General features: G+C 43.5%; 2 protein-coding genes across 3 annotated transcripts in view; one reads left to right on the forward strand and one right to left on the reverse strand.

Moving 5' to 3' along the window:
• The first annotated feature begins 8,955 nt into the window (after positions 1-8,955).
• KLHL34 (kelch like family member 34) lies at positions 8,956-10,911 on the forward strand. Its single transcript, XM_049767446.1, has one exon. The coding sequence runs from the start codon at positions 8,956-8,958 to the stop codon at positions 10,909-10,911; it is 1,956 nt and encodes a 651-aa protein (XP_049623403.1).
• A 1,197-nt stretch (positions 10,912-12,108) lies between these two features.
• The window catches only part of CNKSR2 (connector enhancer of kinase suppressor of Ras 2), a 298,808-nt gene continuing 291,202 nt past the window's right edge, over positions 12,109-19,714 (reverse strand). For both annotated transcript variants that reach the window (XM_049766782.1, XM_049766781.1), the window contains 2 exons: positions 16,787-16,986; positions 12,109-14,506 (listed from right to left, as the gene is read on the reverse strand). In XM_049766782.1, coding sequence (XP_049622739.1) covers positions 14,291-14,506; positions 16,787-16,986 — 416 coding nt within the window. In that variant the 3' untranslated portion in view covers positions 12,109-14,290. The remainder of the gene's footprint in view (positions 14,507-16,786; positions 16,987-19,714) is intronic.

Raw genomic sequence — 19,714 nt, forward strand, 5'->3', positions numbered from 1 at the left:
GCTCTATGCTCAGAAATCACTCCTGGCAGACTAGGGACCATATGGGATGCTGGGATTCGAGCCACCGACCTTCTGCATGCAAGGCAAATGCTTTACCTCCATGCTATCTCTGACTATTTCTTGTTAATGGTTCTAGCTTCCAGTAGATAATTTGTCAGGCTCTATCTTAACAAATGGACAAGTGCCACAGAATGTTAAGAATACCTTTAAGAAGATTATTATAACTGATGAGGCCACATCAACAGTACAACACGTAGAGTATTTGCCTTGTATGTGGCTGGCCTGAGTTCAATCTCTGGGACCATATAGTGGCACCCAAGTCTCACCAAGAATGATCCCTGAGCACAGAGTCAGAAGTAAGTCTGGCTGTACCACCCTCCATCCCCATTGTTGCAGCTGAGAGACTGGAGTGATAGTACAACAGGCAGGGCATTTTCCTTGCACGTGGCTAACCTGGATTCAATACTGAGCACTTCCAGGAGTGATTCCTGAGCATAGAGACAGGAGTAGTTCCTGAGCATCACTGGGTATGGCCCCAAAAGTTAAAAAAAATATTGTTGAAGTAGAGAGAAATCTACCCTGAAATTTCCCCACTTTCGGCAGAATCTTCCTTGTGAAGAAAAATTTCCCTTATTAGTCACTGACCAGCATCATCAGAAAGGAGTTCTGAAAATAGCATCAGTAATTGGCACAGTTGACATGTAGGGCATGTGTCAGATACAGAGAAAGTTCAGGAAAGAGTAATATCTCTATAGCAGAGACTTGGTTCAAAAGAAAAAAAAGCATTTGAAGTCCCAGATCCTGTAACTTCTTAAAGGCAGTGGGTGATTGGAGAAATTTACTAACACCCTAAATGTTCCATGATTTTCTTTCTGCTTATGCTTAATGACATGACATGTCTGGGACACTGGTTATATTGGACTTTGTATAATGCAGCCTTTCTGGAAAGTTTCTTCAAAGTCTCTGATGCTGTTATCAAAATGCTAGCTTGTCTTTCTGAGGAAGACCTAGGAAAGTCATGGGCTTAGTTAATTGTGTGAGTGCCTATAGGGGCCACATAATAAGAACTAACCTACTGCCTGGTGGGTCCCTGTAGGCCTGGTATGGGGAAAACTGGGCTGACTGGAATATTCTGTTATCCTCTGGAATATTCATCAACCAGTCCTGTGCTGGACCTCAGCAATTGTTTCTTGGATGCTGGCACTGAGGTATGTGCTGCCTATTGAGGAAGGAGAGGTAAAGGCCTGTAAAAGAGATCAAAATAGCTGCATTTCCTGAGAATCTAGAAGATCCGCTGAAGCACCAACATGACAGGGAATCCACACGGGCTTGTGCTTTCCAGGGCAGGGCCTCTGACACAACTGCTTCCCAACTCACTCTGATCACAAGAGTCATGCACCAACGTTATGGCATTTCAGTCACTGACCACATGCCATGATGTTGATGTCAATGGTATCTACCGCCTAGCCTGTGTGTGCAGCATGTGGTATCAACTAGGTGTGGGTAATGATATACGATGATAGTAACACAGAGAAACAAATCTAATGACACATTTCTTAGAACTTATTATCACTGTAAAATGATGTGTGGGCATAAACAAGACTCCAAAGGAAGGAGCTGAAACTCTCCTGGAGCTCTTGACCTTGAGATTAGTCCTCCAACTGGATGCACTGGAACACCTGCAGGACCTCAGAAAGCACTGGGACAGTGCTATGTGTTTCCCAGAGTTTGTGATTTCCCCTAGGCCTGGGGCTGGGCCTGAGGACCAGTATCTCTATCTGGCTCCCAGGCTGCTGCTGCTGGGTACCTGATCACACTGAGAGTAGAACTGCTTTAGGGTGAGTGAGAAACACTAGGGAATTTGGGAGAGGCGGATCTCCTGAGTCAGTACCCAGAAACTGTTCCAGCTGATGCAAGGTGGGGGTGACCAGGAATATGCTGGTGGTCCTGCAAGCAGACAGAACTCAAGGTGGTTGGTAGGCAGACTTCATGAGGAAGTGGCATGACACACAACCATCCCTGAGAGGTCCAATCCCAAACCCAGACTAGCTGAGCCCTGGCACAAATACCTCGTGATAGCAATGGGACCTCAATGTGGGCTTATGTGGCACGAAGAAGCAGATTTACGTCCACTCCATTTAGGCAGGAAGGAGAAACACCAGAAAAAAAGCCTGAGTGTAACTTCAAGTTATGTGAGTTGGGAGGTGGCTGATCATGGAGGTGGCCACCACAATGAAGTGATCAAGGAGAGTCCAGTTCCAAGCCTGAAGTGAGTTCATGGTACCAAAGGACCAAATCCTTAGACAGAAACTTCCATAGAACTCATGGTGCTTACAGCTGTAACCATGGCATATCGAGTTTGAAATGCCCTAGAGTTCATTTAGGGATCCTAAAAAGGTCCAGAAGGACCTTAAGGAGAAAGGTGGATTTGCTGCCCTACCTTGCAGATCCAGACATGCCACTGTATACTCCTCTATCCCTTCAGCAGAAGAGGGTGGCTTCTGTGGGTTGTGTCAAGAAAATATGTGTCCCCACACCAGAAGCCTGTCAGCTTTATGCTGAGGGCTGGGCACCTGAAAGGAGGATTCTTGAACAGTCCCTCAGTAGAACATGGCCCCAGGTAAGGAACAGCAATGTGGGACCAGGAAATGACAGATTAAGCAATAGGGTGAGACCAAGTAGAATCCTATAGGTGTCTTTGGCTTAATCTTGTGAGAGGGTGCTTGAAGAGGAATCTGTCATGGTGGGAGGATACATTAGCAGGAATATTTGTTCCTGTTGATGGATCCAGAACTGGGCAATTGGGCCAGAGGTCGTGGCTTGGTATGCATTGGTCAGTGGACAGCATGCTGACACAGCTAAACTCTGGCTAATCTCCCAATCTCCCCAGGGCTCAAGGAACTCTACTTTGGCCTGGCATGCCCTACTTCTACTTGGATGTTTGGTTTAGAGTCCACAAATTGCTCTTTTCCATGCAAAAACATTTATTTTTTCATGTTTTAGGTTCACTAGTCCTGTTTATCCTTAATGGCCATGAGCTTCATTCTCTCTCACCCTTCAGGAAACTGAAATTCATAATCATTTGCCTACCTGAAGACTCCTTTCTCTTAGGTTTAAATTCACAGCCCCTTTGCCTTTTGCCAGTGAGAAAGGATGTTTCTAGACCCTCCACCTCTTCTTGACTGGTCTCCTTCGGTGTTCCCCAATTGGTTTGGGTGCCACTTACAATATGGCATCCAAAAAGGAAATTAGGGCTACGGGAAATCAGTAACACTCAAAATTTGGCCATTCAGCCAACTGTTATTTGGGAAAATGTGTTGGCTGCCAAGTTACCAGCACCAGCATATGAAAGCCTCCTCATAGCAAAAGGGAAGGATCATCTAGTTTATAATCAATATTTGTTGATATTTTGTCATGTAATAAGGGCAGATATCACTAATGTCCCTACCTCCAACAGGCTGGTTCTTTGACTTTTGAGAACTAAGATTCCTCGCTTGTTTTGGAGAAGTTGACATCATATCTAGAACTATTAGGAACTAAGTGAAGTGAATTCAGGATAGAGCAGAAATGATAAACAATCCTCAACTAAGAGGTCAGAATGCATGGACATCACTTGTTGAATCAGATTTCTAGCTTACTCTCTGAGTTTCTGACATAGGTTTGTGGAAAATCTGGGAATTAATATTTCTAATTGATTGTAGTACTCAAGGCTTCCTTAGAAATCTGTACTCATTGGAAGATCAAACCTGGATGTGTGACATGTAAGGCAAGCATTTTTATTTGCAATACTATCTCTCTGGTCCCTGGACATTGTGTTTTCAGAAGGAAACACACACTATTATTTTATGTACTTGTGTCAAGAGCAGTAACATAAATAATCTCATTTAAGTGGTTTGATTTGAGAGTATTTTCTTTCATTTTTTTTAGATTTTATTTTTATTTATTTATTTTTTGGTTTTTTGGGTCACACCGACAGCACTCGGGCTACTTCTGGCTCTATTCTCACAAATCGCTCCTGGCAGGCTCGGAGTACCACATGGGCTGCTGGGATTTGAACCACAGTCCTTCTGCATGCAAGGCAAATGACTTACCTCCATCCTATCTCTCCGGTCCCAAGTTGAGAGTATTTTCCTGAATAAATTGTCATTCAAAATGTAGTCCATCTTATTCCAAAGCCCATTCCTTTTTATTCAGACTGCTTCTTACATTGCCAGAGGGGCCAGAAGTCTAAAGTCACTTATGAGCCTCACACACACATACACACACACACACTGTAAAATTTTTGTGCTTGAATCACAAGTGACAATGTTAAAATGCATTTAATTTACAAAAATGCTGATGTATTAGAATGGAGATAACATATTTTCTCTATTACAACTATGTTATTATTTGGTAATCATGTTTTCACAATTAGCTACAATAATGTGTCAAATTTCTAAAAATAGGTTCTTCATGAAAGTTGCCAGAACCAGGTGTTAGAAGGAAACATCCAGGGATTAAAAGAAGCCAATGATGATAGATGATAAAGAGTTAAGTTGCCCAAAACTCTAGCATAAATATCAAGCATGCATATTTTAAAGTTCTTTTTGGAGTAAAGCTTCCAGTTTTATTATTGTGAGTCTTTTTATTTTCCAAAAGGGCTTTATGATGGATGAATCCTGAAAAAATTATACTAAGTGAAAGTCACAAAAGACCACATATTATATGGTTCATTTTATGAAATATCCAGAATATAACAAAAGGGAAGGTAGCTTAATGGTCGTTCAAGCTTAGGGGACTGGTGGTGTAAAGAACTGGCAGTTTTAGGGCATGGTTGAGTGGATTAAAATGTTCCAAAATGATGCTTATTTGTGTTGCTCTGCAAGTATGTCAAGAATCGCTTAACTGTATGCTTTAAATGGTTGAACTCTATGGAATATGGATATATTCAATACAGTCAGTAAAGCCCAAGGCACATTTGCAAAAATAATTAAACACTCAAGTTAAAAATGGGCAGAGAATTTGAAAGGCATTTTTCCAAAAATAACCTGTTGGTAACTCGCAGACACATGAAAAGATGGTCAACAGCATATTATTAGAGAAGTGCAAATCAAAACCACCACCTAATGATACCACACATTCATCAGAATGGCCCATATCAGAAACTTGTAACTCACAGGTGTTGTTGGAGGTATGGAGAATATATGAACCTTGTACATTGTTGCTGAGAATGTCAATTAGGGAAACCATTTGGAAAAAATATGTAGTTTTATCAAGAAGGTAAAGACAGAGGTACTGTAGGACCCAGTAATCCCATCTCTGGGTATAGACCCAAGTTATATGAAGACAGCAAGTGTAAAAGTTATATTCACCACACTGGAACAGTGTTATTTACAATATAGATAAGATGTGGAAACCACCCAATTTCCGTTGAATAAGGAAGATGGGGCTCAGTATCAAAACTTGTGTGTGCCATTGGCACCTCGCTGTGTGGAGGAAGTTAGGTGGATATTTAGAGGACTTTGGTTCTAGGTCTGTTAAAGGAGATTCAGGAGCAGGGAAAGAACTGCCAGCAGCAATGACAAGGGATATGCATGTTGTGGGGAGGATAAAGGACACATTTGCAGGCTGACAACAATGTGGGACTGAAGGGGTTGCTGCGCCCCCTGGTTTGGCTTCCAGGTAGGAGAAGCAGTGATGGGATGGGATGGTGAGAACCCTGTGGGGTTGGCTACATAGAGGACTTAGACAGCACCAGGAAACAGTGGGGACTAGATGACAACTGGAAGACATCTCTGCCTTTCTCAATGTAGTTTTCCTGACTTCTCAGTCAGCAGCTACACATAGTCAACTACTAGATTCCTAGAGATATAAGCTCACAGCCTTACTAAGAATCATCTTCAACCCCCTCTGTGTGGTGGGAAGAAAGATGCAGAAAGAAGTAACTGCTCAGGTCCTCCTTATTTGCAAACCAAATCCCTCTTCTCACTGTGTCAACTCTCTATTTGATGGACTCATGAGTTCCACCATGAAGGGGAAGGACAACCGGTAAGCAGACGTTTGCTGTATACAGGTCGCCTGCTATGAGACCTGCTCATCACTCTGAGTTCTGGTTGGCCTCAGGGTCTCTTTCATGGAATTCCAACTAAAGACAATATCCACCACAAGGTAAAGTAGCACACACGGAAATTTTATTTATCACGCTTCATATTGCACAGAAATGAAAATATCAATACTTTCCATAAACATCACTCAACCGACAGGATGTTCTCGAATGGATTTACATTGAGAGTTTCTAAATGAGACCTTGTAAACACATATAATCTGAACATTTCTTCAGTTAACACATTCCTTCAAAGGCAGACACTGTATTCTGTAAAGGAGACAAGATGGGCAGGAAACCAAAATGTACTTGTTATGCCACATTAGATTTTTGATGTCAAGTATTCCACAGCATCTTTCTTCCACAGTGTGACATTTTTGACTCACCATGAACTTATGGGAGTGGACACATTGATGAGATAGGATCTATTTCATAGATTAAAGTGTGGCTTAGAAACCCAATTGAAGTTTATCAATCTGAAATTTGCCCGAGATCTGTTTTGCATGGTTTTATTTTTCTCTTACACTAGGCCACATAATATATTGGGGAAGGAGCCCTGGATTTTGGTCTAGACACTGTAACTCAATATCCCAGTCACCTGATAAACAGCACTGTCTCTGGGCTTCATGTGTCGTGTGTGTGTGTGTGTGTGTGTGTGTGTGTGTGTGTGTGTAAGAACAAACAAAAAATGCAGAGGGAGGAGAGAGGTTTTGACCAAATGAATTAGTTCAAGATCAATTCTAGTAAAATTCTATTAGTTGAGTAAAGGCCATTTAGTTACAATATTCAGATGATTATAAAGTGAACCGACCTGGCATTTTCTTTTTGAGCTAAGCCTTTTAGTACATAAAAAATTAAGAACCGGCACCCTCTCTGAATCTCTCTCTAGCTCTAACCGGTAATTCCAACTGGAATACTTTCAGCAACTCAGATTTAAGCAAGTTCTTAACCTGAGCATGTCTGCATTTTCCAGTTTGCCTAATTTAAGTCATTATATGACCCTATCTTTGACAAGAAAGCACAATTTTAGAGTGCCCCAGAGCACAGAGACAGGAGTAATCCTAAGCATCGCTGGGTGTGACCCCCAGACCAGAGAAAAACGTCATTTTAAGATTTGCCTGTAATTGGAGATTTTCTAAGTACAAATGGCTTAGCAGGCAGAAAAGTGATGGAATTTTATCCTTCACAGACCTTCTCAGCGCACACCTATCATTATGAAATTACAAGCCCGACTATCAAAAATGGAAGTTATTTCTGATGCTTTCAATAGGTTCACTTAAAACAAATTGCTGGAGGGGTTGCATTAGATATAAAAAAATCAATTCTAGATGAAAGCAGAACACACAGAAGCCTCCAAAATTGGCCCGAAAGAACAGTTATATTAATCATTTTAAAGGCAGGATGGAAGAGATGGAGAAATGCTTTCCTAATGTCTCAAGAATGGGGTCATCAATTCTGTGCTGGATTCATCTTATCAAAATAAGGTCCTGACCAGAGAAATTCGAAAACTGCAGTTCTTGGAGCCTGGCAACCTTCCTGCCCATAATCTCTGCCTGGCACTGAAGATGGAGCAGGCAGCTGTTAAGACTGAGCCTGGGCTGTCTTCAAGAGAAAGTGGAGTGGAAAGATGTTCTTTCAGGCCATGACTATCAAAGGCAGAAAGTTCCAGTCAGCGCCAAGATCCTGGCGGCCCAAGAACAGAAAAGGCATACTCAACTGGGGTCAGGAGGTGGGCCCACTAACCTGACCTCAGAAGGTCAAAGGCACCGACCAGGAGAGCGAGCCGCGCAGGCAAGGGCTCGGAGTAGGATGGCATATCTCGCAGGTGAGTGCCAGAGGGGCTTGCTAGGCTCTGCTGCGGGAGCCCAGGATTCTCCCACCGCCAGTTTCCCAAGAGCCGCCGGGTGTTACCGCGCTAAATTGCCGCTTAATCTCCGTTCAGGCGCTTTCATTAAGGGTTCCTCCAAGCGAGAAGTTTCCAGCCTGGACTTTTCACAAACACTTCCCGGCTCCCTCTCCCAAGTACAGGACTTCTCTACCCAGTGTCCCTCCAGGGTCACTTGCACCCCTCCAGGGTTCTTGAGAGGGCGCCCATTTGGGCGCCCCGCTGGAGTTGGCTCCCGGGAGAGTCGCTGCCTCCCTCCGGCCCTTGGCCCTCGGGTGGCGCGGGGCGGGGCGGGGCGCCCGGAGTCCGAGGCCGTGCGCTATTCCTGTCCCGGTGAGCTAGGAGCATGTTATGTGCGGCGCCCAATCACGCCTCCGACCCGCCTCGCTAACCCGTGGCCCCCCTTCTCTAATCCCCTAGGCTTTGATGTGATCCTCAGCTCTGAACACGCTCACCCCCCTGCCCCGCGGCCAGTTGTCCCCGGCCTCGCAGATCCCCGCAGAACCTTCCTCCTCGTCCACCCCGGGGAGGTCAGCGCTCCTCTCCCTGCACTTCCCGGCCGCTTGGAGCCAGGCCGCTTCTGCACCTCGGGACCGTCGGAAATCCAGCAGGTGCCCTGGCTCGATATTTCCAGGTGTGTGGCCACCCACAGCCCTGGAAAGCCATTGGGGACTCCCCAAACTGGGACCAGGAGGGAGTTTGGGGACAGTTCGCTAAACAGTTTCCGAAGCCAAAGCTTGCACCCCACGGGACACTCCATCCTCCGTGGCCTCCCGTCCTAGGGGCCTCTGGAAACCATTGGCGACCAATGGGCTCAGAATGACGTGGGGGCGATCTGCTGTCCTGGAAGGGGGTAGCATTAGGCTTGAAGCTGAGCAGACTGAGATGGACACTTAACTAACTAGGGGCTCTGTGGGGAGCCTGGGGATTCTGTGCCATGCCAGGGGATGTCTCCAGTTGTGCCTTGCTGGTGCCAGCCCCGGGCACCATGAGTTACTTCCTGTCTTACTGCAAAGCCCACGGCGCTGCACTGCTTACGGGCTACCAGGCCCTGCGCGCAGAGGGCTTCCTGTGCGACGTGACACTGGAGGCCCAGGGCATCGAGTTCCCAGCGCACCGCTCGCTTCTCGCGTGCTCCAGCGACTACTTCAAAGCCCTGTTCAAGAGCCACACCCGCGAGTCCCGCGAGCGAGTGATCCACCTGCACGTGCCCTCGGCTGCCGCCCTGCAGCGCCTGCTGGACTTTATCTACACCGCTTGGCTGCCACTATCCCTGGAGACCTTGGAGGACACACTGGAGGCGGCCAGCTACCTGCAGGTTACCGAGGCGCTGGGGCTGTGTGGCCGTTACCTGGAGCGCCAGCTGGCCCCGGACAACGGTTGCTTCGCAGCTAACGTGGCCGCGCGCTTTGGCCTGGCGCACGCCCTGGGCGCGGCCGAACGCTGCATCATCCATCACCTGCGGGATCTAATAGCGCAGGGCCCCGGCTGCAGCAGCCCCACCGGGCTGCTGGAACTCAACCCTTCTTCCTTAAAGGTGGTTTTGGGTGCTCCCGACGTGGCGCGGGTGCCCGAGGCCCAGCTCCTGGGCCTGGCACTCGCCTGGCTCAAGCAGGAGCCAAAGGCGGAACGCCTGCCCCACTGCAATGAGCTGCTCGCGCGCATTCGCTTCGGCCTGGTGCCTGCGCCCGTGCTGCGGAGCGTCTACTCCGGCAGCGGCCTGGCGTTGCCCACCCGGATCAAATGCCTTATCATCCAGGCCCTCAACTACCACACGGCGCCTTCCCGACAGCCGCTCCTCCAGGGAGAGCAGACGAGAGTGCGGAGCCCCCAAACCCGCATTCTCTTGATCGGGGGGCGCAGAGCTCGGGAGATGGTGGTGGAGGAAGTGGTGGCCCCGCAGCCTCGGGCAGCCAGGGGAAGGGGCGCGGCAGTAGAGCCCCAGGAGGCCCGGGAGGGAGGAGAGGAGGAGGAGGAAGAGGAAGAGGAGGAAGTCAGGGAGGAGGAGTGGGAGCTCACCCGCGACGTGGTGGCCTTCGACGTGTACAACCATCGTTGGCACAGCCTCACGCAGCTGCCCGCGCCACTGCTGGGCCACTGCGTGTGCGTCGTGGGCAATTTTCTGTTCGTGCTGGGCGGGGAGTCCACACCGGGGGCCGGGGGCCCGCGAGCGGTCAGCGCCCAAGTGCACCGCTACGACCCGCGCTTTCACGCCTGGACGGCGGTGCCCGCTATGCGGGAAGCTCGCGCCCACTTCTGGTGTGGCGCAGTGGCCGAAGGGCTCCTGGCCGTGGGGGGCCTGGGCGCGGGCGGCGAGGCGCTGGCCGCGGTGGAAAGATACGACCTGCGCTGGGACCGCTGGACCGAGGTGGCAGCGCTGCCGCGGGCGCTGCACGGCCATGCGGGCGCCGTCGGGGAGCGCGGCCTGGTCTACATCTCCGGGGGCAAGGCCGGGGGAGGCGGCGAGGGCGGCTCGAGCAGCCTCCGGGACCTGTACGCCCTGGGTCCCGGGGAGCACGCGTGGAGCAAGAGAGCCCCAATGAGCACCGGCCGCTTTGGGCATCAGATGGCGGCGCTGCGCGGTGCGGTGTTCGCCTTTCTCGGACGCTATGAGCCTTTCTCAGAGATAGAGCGCTATGACCCGAGCACTGATCAGTGGACTCGGCTGCGGCCGCTCCCCTACGACCGGTTCTGCTATGGGCTGGCGGTGGTGGAGGAGACCGTGCTGTTGTTGGGCGGCCTCAAATGGCGAGACTCGCGCCAGGTGCCCACCCGCAATGTGGTGGGCTACGACCTCGACTTGGACCGCTGGGAGGACATCAGCTGCGCGCTGCCCTGGGCCTGGAGTGGCCTGCAGTGTGCGGTGCTGCAGCTGGCTGAGGGTGGGGATGAGAGGGACTGGGAGGCAGAAGGGCCTGATTTGGTGCTGGACGTCCTAGGCTAGTGCCAGCTTGGAGTGGCAGGAAATAAAGGGGCATTTGACCAGGCGGACAGACCAAGCTACACCTGGGCTCTTCCTCAGCCCAGAACTCAGGGAGCAAAGTAGGTCCTGAAGGTTAAGGAGGCAAAGGATGCCCCGGAAAGAGAGAAGCGGAGAGGGGGTCAGATCAAAGGCAAAAGGAATGGTTTCAGAGTTGGAGGTTTCTAAAGACTCAGGTGGGGGCAAGAGATGTCTTCTCAGAACAAAAACAGGACCTGTTTTCCCGTATGAAGGGGATTCCCTAGGAGCTAGATAGGGATGATTTTTGTGCCAAACAAGCAAAAAAGGCCAAAACCAAAGTTCTACAAGATGCTACACACAAAACACAGATGATACTTATTTATAAAGGCTGCAGAAGACTGAAAGGGTGGCATTATCTAAACAAAGAGCAGAGGGAAAGTGCCAGGGGTAGACTGCAGGAACTCATTACAAGGGGATTCAGAGCAGCCTTTCTGGGTCTGCTCTGATGGGTAAAATAATACAACTGAAATGGAAAGTCTCATAGGAAAGCACTTTCACCCCTTTTTTGTGGGGAAGGGAAAGGGCAGAAAACTCACAAGTTAAGGGATTTTTGTCCCTCATCTTTACTACTAGTCTGCTTTTGCTCCAGCTGTAGGCAGCTCATAAGCTTGGAGTTTCATCAAAACGCACAAAGTTTGTGTATAAATCTGAGTATAAGGATGACATTCTTTTTTGCCTTTAAAAATGAATTCCCATGAAAGCAACCCTTGGCCTTCAACATAAGGTTCTCTGGCTAAATATATCTAACAAAAGCAAACAAAGACTATTTCTTTCATGCTTTTTAAAATATTCATTCTACCTTAGGGTAACAGGTGTAGAAAGAAAAAGCCTTATTTTTGGCTAGTCTCTTCTCCTCTGTACCTCTTGCCTCCCCCAAAGTATCAGGGAGAAAAGGAAGAGTAGATGAAAATCGAATGAAAGGTAAAGTTTGCATGGATCAAGAGGAATTCAGCTCGGTTGGGGGTGTCTGAGAATGTGGCTTCATATACTGAATAGGTGCAGCTTTGGGTTGGTGCCACCAATGGGGTAAAATTAGAAGGAGGCACTGGGATTAGGAGGGGAAAAGATGATTGTTGTGTGACTGGGTCACAAAGAAATGTAGTGAGGACCCTGCGTGAATAAAGTAGGTGCTTTCTGATATTTCAGTCAGAGCTGAATTTATTTGACTTGAGTTTATAGTGCTGCCCCTCTCTAGATTTGAAACCAATGCAATCAAATGTACAGCTATATAGTGTTAAAAGGTCTCTTTCATGCTAGGCTAGCCACGAGTCTTTTTTAAAATTTCATTAGTTTAATTTTTACCATTTAAAATCACAGAGATGACTTTACAAAGGTAAAAAGCTGCTTAGAAGCGACACGGCTAGGCTCTCCATCATGGCCCACATATAGGGACGGCTACAGGGCCTGGCCTGGCCACCGTGCCCGTAGTACACCCATCAGGTACAGACATTTTAAGTGAAAGCACACATTTGGTCTAGTAAACATCAGCAAGTCTAAACAGCTGGAACAAGCACACTTCATTTTAGGACAAGAGGTTTTTGTTTTGTTTTGTTGTTGTTTTACATATACAAAATCCCACAAATTGAATGTGTGTTAATATCCATGCAGTAAATAAATGTTTTTTTTTACAAATAGAATTTTTAAATGATAAAAATATTACACTGGACTCAAAATTCCATACAAACATGAATACATGATTTCGCATCCATTTGACTAAATATAGGATTACTGAAAATGTGCTGTAGAAAGGCCACTCTCCTGTACAGTTGTGCAAAGTCTGCAAAACGATAGTGAATCAATGGTGTTTTCAAAAGCAAAGAAAAAGTTCCCCGCTGTGGAGTTTTCACCTTCTCCTCTACAGCAAAAATATTCACTGGTGTATATTGGAACTCTTAGAGATGAAAGTACATTCACTGAGCTGTACAGGCAACAGTATAAAGCTGATTAGAAGTAGTTTTTAGGATATAGAATAATCATGGAGGGCTGCTCTGCCTCCTTAACAAAACAGCAAATTGTGACTTGTATGTAATGCAGCCAGACACTAAGAAGCAGCACAGTCATTATCATGCTGTGATCACTTTCAAAAAATGAGATGCTTATGCATGGAAATATGAAGAGGACTTTTTCAGAGACTTTATCCACCCTATGGAACAATTCATGAAGCAATGCAAAACCTCTACCATTGCTTTCTCCCAGAGAATTGAGCGTAAGGGATCTCTGAATGACCACCATGCTCTACTTCTCAGGAGAGTGGCCCATCTCTGTTTATCAACAGTGTTTTTTAAATTGTATCATACCTACCCATAACTGAAAATATTTGACTTCCCTGCCTGATGAAATTACATGCGTTTCATCAATGGACAAGGGTGAAAATTGTGAACTTGATTAGTTTCAGTTGATACCTTGTAGTTTCGCTAAGAGTTGGAGTTTGAAAACATGAGTTGGGGCTGAAATTATATACTAGATTATCTGTTAGCTGCCTCTCTGGGTGAGTTAAGTGTGTTTTTTTTTTTCTTAAAAACCACTCTCAAATTCCTCTGTACACAATCAGTATTTCATCACTACAAAAATAAAGGAAGATTTAAACCAAGAAAATAAAGCAGCTCTATCTTCAGTTTTGGTCTTAGTTACAAAAACATCTTACAAAGCTTTGCCCTGATACACCATTAAGTGCCCCCATTACGATTTGGAATAGTATTTCCATTAACCAGCTTTCACAAGTTAATAGACTATTAAGACGAATACTAGGTACCTGAACTTTTCTTATGGTGATGCTTTTCTAGTTTGCTTAACTCTTGTGTGCGCATCTACATTTCACAAAAATAAAACTACAGCATTAAACTTTGTGCAATGTTTACGAAAATTCTTAGATCATTTTAATAAATATAAAAAAGGTTTAAATTCTTTCCCACCCACAAGGATATCTGCGTCTGAAAAAATGTGATTTCCTTTTGAAGTCTGTTATAAAATTAACTTAAAGGGAGAAAAGATGACCTTAGATAGAAAACTGCCTTTTTGTTGTTTGACTGCTTGAAGACAGCCAGTCTTCAGAATTGTTTGCAAAAGTTAATTTTTAGTCATTAAGGACAGTTGATTTTGCACATGGTAAACATAAGCTGAGCACTAACTGCATATAAAATATACAAATGCTCGTTAAAGACAGCAGAATTATGACCATATATGGTTTGTTTCATATAGTTTGGTAATATTGAAGTATAGTTTGTCAAGTGTCCCACACACTGATAGAAAAACTACCTTATATATTTGTTCAAAGGACCAGAAGGTACCAGATGAAGGTACCAGGCCTGAAGGCAGAATACACTTACACATGCGTTTCAATGTATGAATGAGTGTGTGTCAGAGAGGAGGTGATTACATCTACTTCAGAAGAAATACTTAATGGATCATTTGAGGTGGTGTTTTGACAGATATCCAAGAAAAGATCAAGGTACATTTGCTTCCACTGTTGGAATTCTTTAGATGTCAGGTCTGGATTGTCTAGGACTTTATCAATAACGGCGACTTCCCCTTCTCTGGCCTGAAAAGCAAAAGGATTCAATAGTTAAGATGGGGCAAACTTGTATTCCAGTTTCAATTGAAAAGTAAAAGATTTAGAAGCCTATAAGATACAGCTTTGATTTATTCACTATTAGCCATTTAGACTCAAGTCTTACTGTATGTTCTAGCCTTGGATTGCCACATAATTCCATTTTCTTATTGTTCCTATTTTCCATCTTTGCCTTTGGAAATCTTCATTATGATCCAGTTCAAATGTCTCTCAGCTCTTAAAGTCTTTCTTCAACTATTAGGAGAAAAGTGTTTTCTCCTTGATCAATGTCCCCCACTGTATCGCTGTCATGAAGTAGATGAACCACATTCTATCCTGAGTGATTTTTGTCTTCTCTTTCTCTCCTGGTATAGGGTCAGATCCTCAGTCTTCTTGAGAGGTCATGTCATGCTGTTACTACAAATATGCCATTCTTACTGTGGGAACTGTCATAGATGAACCCAAGGAATGGGTAGGGAATTCAGGAAGGGTTCAGTGGAGGGTAAGAAGGCACACTTCTGAACCAGTCAGACTTGGGAGGGAGAGGAACTAAGCAGTTGGTCTGGACCTTTAAGGCCAGGAGGGAACAGCAGTGGTAGGTATTGAGTAGCAAGGGGCTTATTCCAGTTCTAGGAAACAGACATACCCAGTATTGTTTGGCCAATTGGTAGTGTCAAATGAGAGATTCTCACTAAATATTTCTGTACTATTCTATATGGCTCCTTTTTTAATCCATGGAATTTCCTGATGGTGACATTTTATTAGGTTTGTTGGCCCAAGTTAACATGTCACAAGTCAAACATGTCACTCCCTACATACCTAGAGAGTCATCAATACCAATAGAAATGAATATAGCAGGAGCTCAGATTCTTTGTTACCACAAAAATACTTTTTGGAGGTATCTATTGAGTATCTAGGCTTGGATCAGGGACTGAGAAAGAGAGATGAGGACCAGAGCTTTAAAAACATTTGGGCTTGACCTGTACCAAAATGCCTGTGTTCTGCTCTTGAAATCAGGCTGCTTGACTCTGAATGGGGGAGGTCAGGTGGAGTGAAGTTTCATAATGTGTGTGTATTTGTGTGTATGTGTGTGTGTGAAGGGATATCTTGGAGGTAGGGTTGGTCAACAGAATTATTATGATATTATAACCTCTTTTAAAAATGCTGGTCTTTGAAAAAGTCCTACAAGTTTTCCCATAGATTTGTAAAAAGATTTGTTTCAATACCAACTGACTGCTAATTTACTAGAAAACTTGACTGTTTGCTACCCAAAACGTTATTAAATCATATATTTTGATTTTGGGGAGGTCATACCCAACAATGCTCAGGGGTTACTCCTGGCTCTTTGCTCAGAAATTGCTCCTGGTAGGCTCGGGGGGACCATATGGGATGCTGGGATTTGAACCACAGTCTTTTTGCATGCAAGGCAAACACCTTACCTCCATGCTATCTCTCCGGCTCCCATATATTTTGATTTTAGTACTTATCTCTGTTTTAAAATTAGGAAGCTTCAGTTGCATACTATGGATATGAAATATTTCCAAAAGGAACTGTTTGACCTAGTTTGTGAAATTACAGAGTCACACCCTCAGTCTAATAGTTACTTTATGTCTTAGATTTGTTTCAAGGGTGCAGGGCCCTCATAGCTATGCACTTATTAAGGGGCTTACTTTTTTATTTTCAATCCCTTACCACCGCCACCATAATCTGTGGGTAAAAGAAGAAGACTGAAGACAATGTCCAGAGTTTCAGAAATGTTTTAGAAGGTAAGACGTGAGTACAAACAAAATGATGATAACATTTTAACATGGACCCTGTTGTGTTGTGGCTTCTTTCTAAGTGCATATCCTGCAGGTAATAGTCATGACATATCCCAAATCATTTTAACACCAACAAATGCATTCTTCATGGAGATTATGCTCTTTTGCTATCTAGAATAATTCTTTCTACATGGCATGTTTATTTTTAGGAAAAGAAAAAGCTGAGGAATTACACTAGCCCTGTATATTTGATAAAAAATTGCATTCTGTTTCCTCCTAGTATCATTTTACATAACATGAAGTCAGTTCTTTGAATTGTTAAGTAAAAGTGAAGATTGTTTCCTTTCACTAATACACTCAGGATGCTATAGAAGCAGTTTGGCCTCAGCTGCTCTTAACCCCCACCTCTGTCCTCATTTTGCACTCCTTCACCAAGAAGATTTAGAAATTTCAGTCTGAGCTCAGAAATTAATGTCTTGAAAGGATTCTCTTCTTTCATGCCACATCTTACCTTTAAAGTGCTTTTGAGAATTCTCAGCCTGTGTAGTTTTTCATTCATCACAGGATCATTACATCTCTTTATAAATGATAGCTTGTATTCCAACTTAGTGGAAATGCGATGTTCTCCCATTGGTGACAGACTGGCTTGTTCCAGTGCCCTGTATAAATCTTGCAATGAGTTTCCTAACTCCTGTTCTTCCCTACTTTCACCTGCAATGTCAAAAAAGAGAGATCTATGAATACAGTGTAATAAATAGTTGACACTCCAAAAATATACTTAAAAAACCCCCCACAAAAACCACCTGAAAAACAGGCTAATGAATGACTGGGAAAATACTTTTACATTAAAAAAAGAAACAAAACCATAGCTGCTGTTAATGTTTAGTAAGTTTAGCTACAAGCAGCCAATTGTTTTAGACTGATTAAATAATAGGAGGCTTTGATGAACCCAATAATATCTTAAGAGCAAATTATAATAAATGTCTTGAGTTCATTAAGTTAAAAGAATCCAAATACGAAAGGAACACAACACAGAAACAATCCTGCACATAATTTAATATTTTAAACATCAACAAATATCCTTATCATTAAGCATAAAAGTGCTAATTAATGTCTGATTGAGCATTACAGAATAAACTGAATCTTACATTTTTTCTACAGTATAGTTAGATGGAATAGCATTCATTGAATGTATATTTCATTATAAAAATCTTTCTAAAGAGTGAGCCACAGAGGATTATTAGGTTTCATGTGACTGCCATTGAAATATGCCTGCCATGTAATAAATAGACTAAATGATCATAAATTGATATAAGTGATGCTTGAATTAAATTAAATATGGGTATTTGTTTATATGCAAATATAAAAATCTGGCATGTACAAAGACAAGCTACTTAGCATTTGTAAGACATGAAGACAATACTTTAATTAAATATTCGAGGAAAATTTGGAGACTGGTTCAGGAAAGGAACTTAGATCTAGATGAATAATTCAATTTCATCTTGTTTACTAATTGCCTGAAGTCTAATGCTGTAGCTTTCTCAACAATGATAAACAAAGATGAATTTGAATTTTGCATGAAGTCATAGGTTAAGGCTTTATTTAATAGGAAGCCAAAGAATCCTATTAGAAGAAGAATAATTCTATTGGTGCCAGAAGCAAATATAGAATGTTTATTCCACTATGGTTTGTCGGACTGTTTTAGGGCTTTTGGTATACATTTTACTATTTTTTACAAAGTTGGCAAGCTAGCTCAATGGGCTGTGCTGTATACTTTGCATATGGGGGGGCCCTGAGTTCAATCCCCAGCACCACATGGTTCTCTGAGTTCTGCTAGGAGTGACACCTAAGCAGTGAGCCAGGAGTAGCCCCAGAGTACCACCAAGTGTGGTCTTCAAACAAACAAACAAAAATATCAAATCCCAAGGAGAAAAGATGACTTCTTAATAGATAATGATACTTAATTAACATTTATATGTACCAGGTAGTAGGGTAAATTTCTAAGATTTATAATTCTCACTTCATAACAACACTAAGGGTAGATCTATTTCTTGTTTGTGGTAGGGAAACACTTTGTTCAAGACCATAGTTGGTAACTGGTAGAGCTAGAACTGCAGCTGGGCAGTCTGGACCCACAAGCCATCATTTTAACAAGAATTTTGTACAGCCAATATTTTCAGCCATCATTTGAACTGCGTATTTAATATTTGGTGTTGACAAATTTGTGAGAGAGACTTTTGAAAAATAGCAGTCTCAAAAAAGAATTAGTTAAAAACTACCTAGTAAAAAGTGCCTAGTAAAAAGTACCACAGCGCCTTAATTTGAAAGGATCATCTACAAGATTAAAGGGAGTAGCTGAATTTAAATATCTGATTTAATTTTGGTTCTACTCCTAAGGTTAGCAACTAATGGCAGAGTATTATTATTGAGTCCTTACATTAGAATTTTCCTTATTCTTTTAGCACATGCTTTCATTAAATCCTTTATGATGAAATTTAATGTCCTAATACAGATATAAATTAGAATTATAATCTTAAAACAAAAATCTTCTTACATAATATCTTTTAAGAAAATCCCTCTTTCAATTCTGTTTTGCTATGTTCTCTGAATGTTTTCAACATATTGAGAATTTTGAGGGGCAAGGAGAGGGAGAACTGTCTAAAAAAAGAACAGGTTAAGGATAAGATTAAAATGAGATCAGAATTTTTAACTGAAAATGCTTTGTAGTCAGGAAGACACAAAACCATAAGGTCATTTAGAGTAATTAATTGGAGTTGTAAAGAGCAAGGCTACATTTGAGCAACATAATGTTATTTCATAAAATCATAGGTCATAAAGGCGTCCTAGGGATTATTTAGTCAAGGTCATACTCTGGCCTCCCAGGCAGAATGCCTTCACAGCTAGATGTGATTTAGCAAAGCAAAGGGGGGTGAGCAATGGCGTGCTGAGAAGATGAATGATGAATTGAAATGTCATGTGACCCAAAGTATTGAGAAAGGGAATTCAGATCTTAGTTTAAGGTCTTAGGGAGGCATAGATATTTTCACATAGGCAATATTTATTTTAAGATGGCTGTCTTCTATGTTACTTAAAACTCCAGGAAGTATAGACTTTGTTTTCTTTCTCCCCAGTTTTCAGTTGTGAAACATTGATTGCGATGACTGATACTTTTTTAAAAGTAAAGTTTCAATGTAACCTTACTTTCAGAAGAGCAAGATTTACTGTAAAAGTGACAAACATAGCTATTAAATAAAAGCGAAATGCTATTTTTCCTTCCTGCTGTTAAAGATGGATGGGTGAGGGAGCAAAGACAATCAAATTCTACAAAGAATCTGGTTGAACTGCTGTAAGAAGAACTGAGGATGATATTATCTCTGGGCAGCACATATGAACAAGGAATCACAATGAGACGGAACACAGAAACATGTCCAAGTAGAAT

This window comes from Suncus etruscus, chromosome X (genome assembly GCF_024139225.1).
Source record: "Suncus etruscus isolate mSunEtr1 chromosome X, mSunEtr1.pri.cur, whole genome shotgun sequence".
NCBI classification, from domain to species: Eukaryota; Metazoa; Chordata; class Mammalia; order Eulipotyphla; family Soricidae; genus Suncus; species Suncus etruscus.

Bases quoted from the DNA above. Each gene is read 5' to 3' on its own strand.
- KLHL34 (XM_049767446.1), top strand. From the start codon at position 8,956: ATGAGTTACTTCCTGTCTTACTGCAAAGCCCACGGCGCTGCACTGCTT.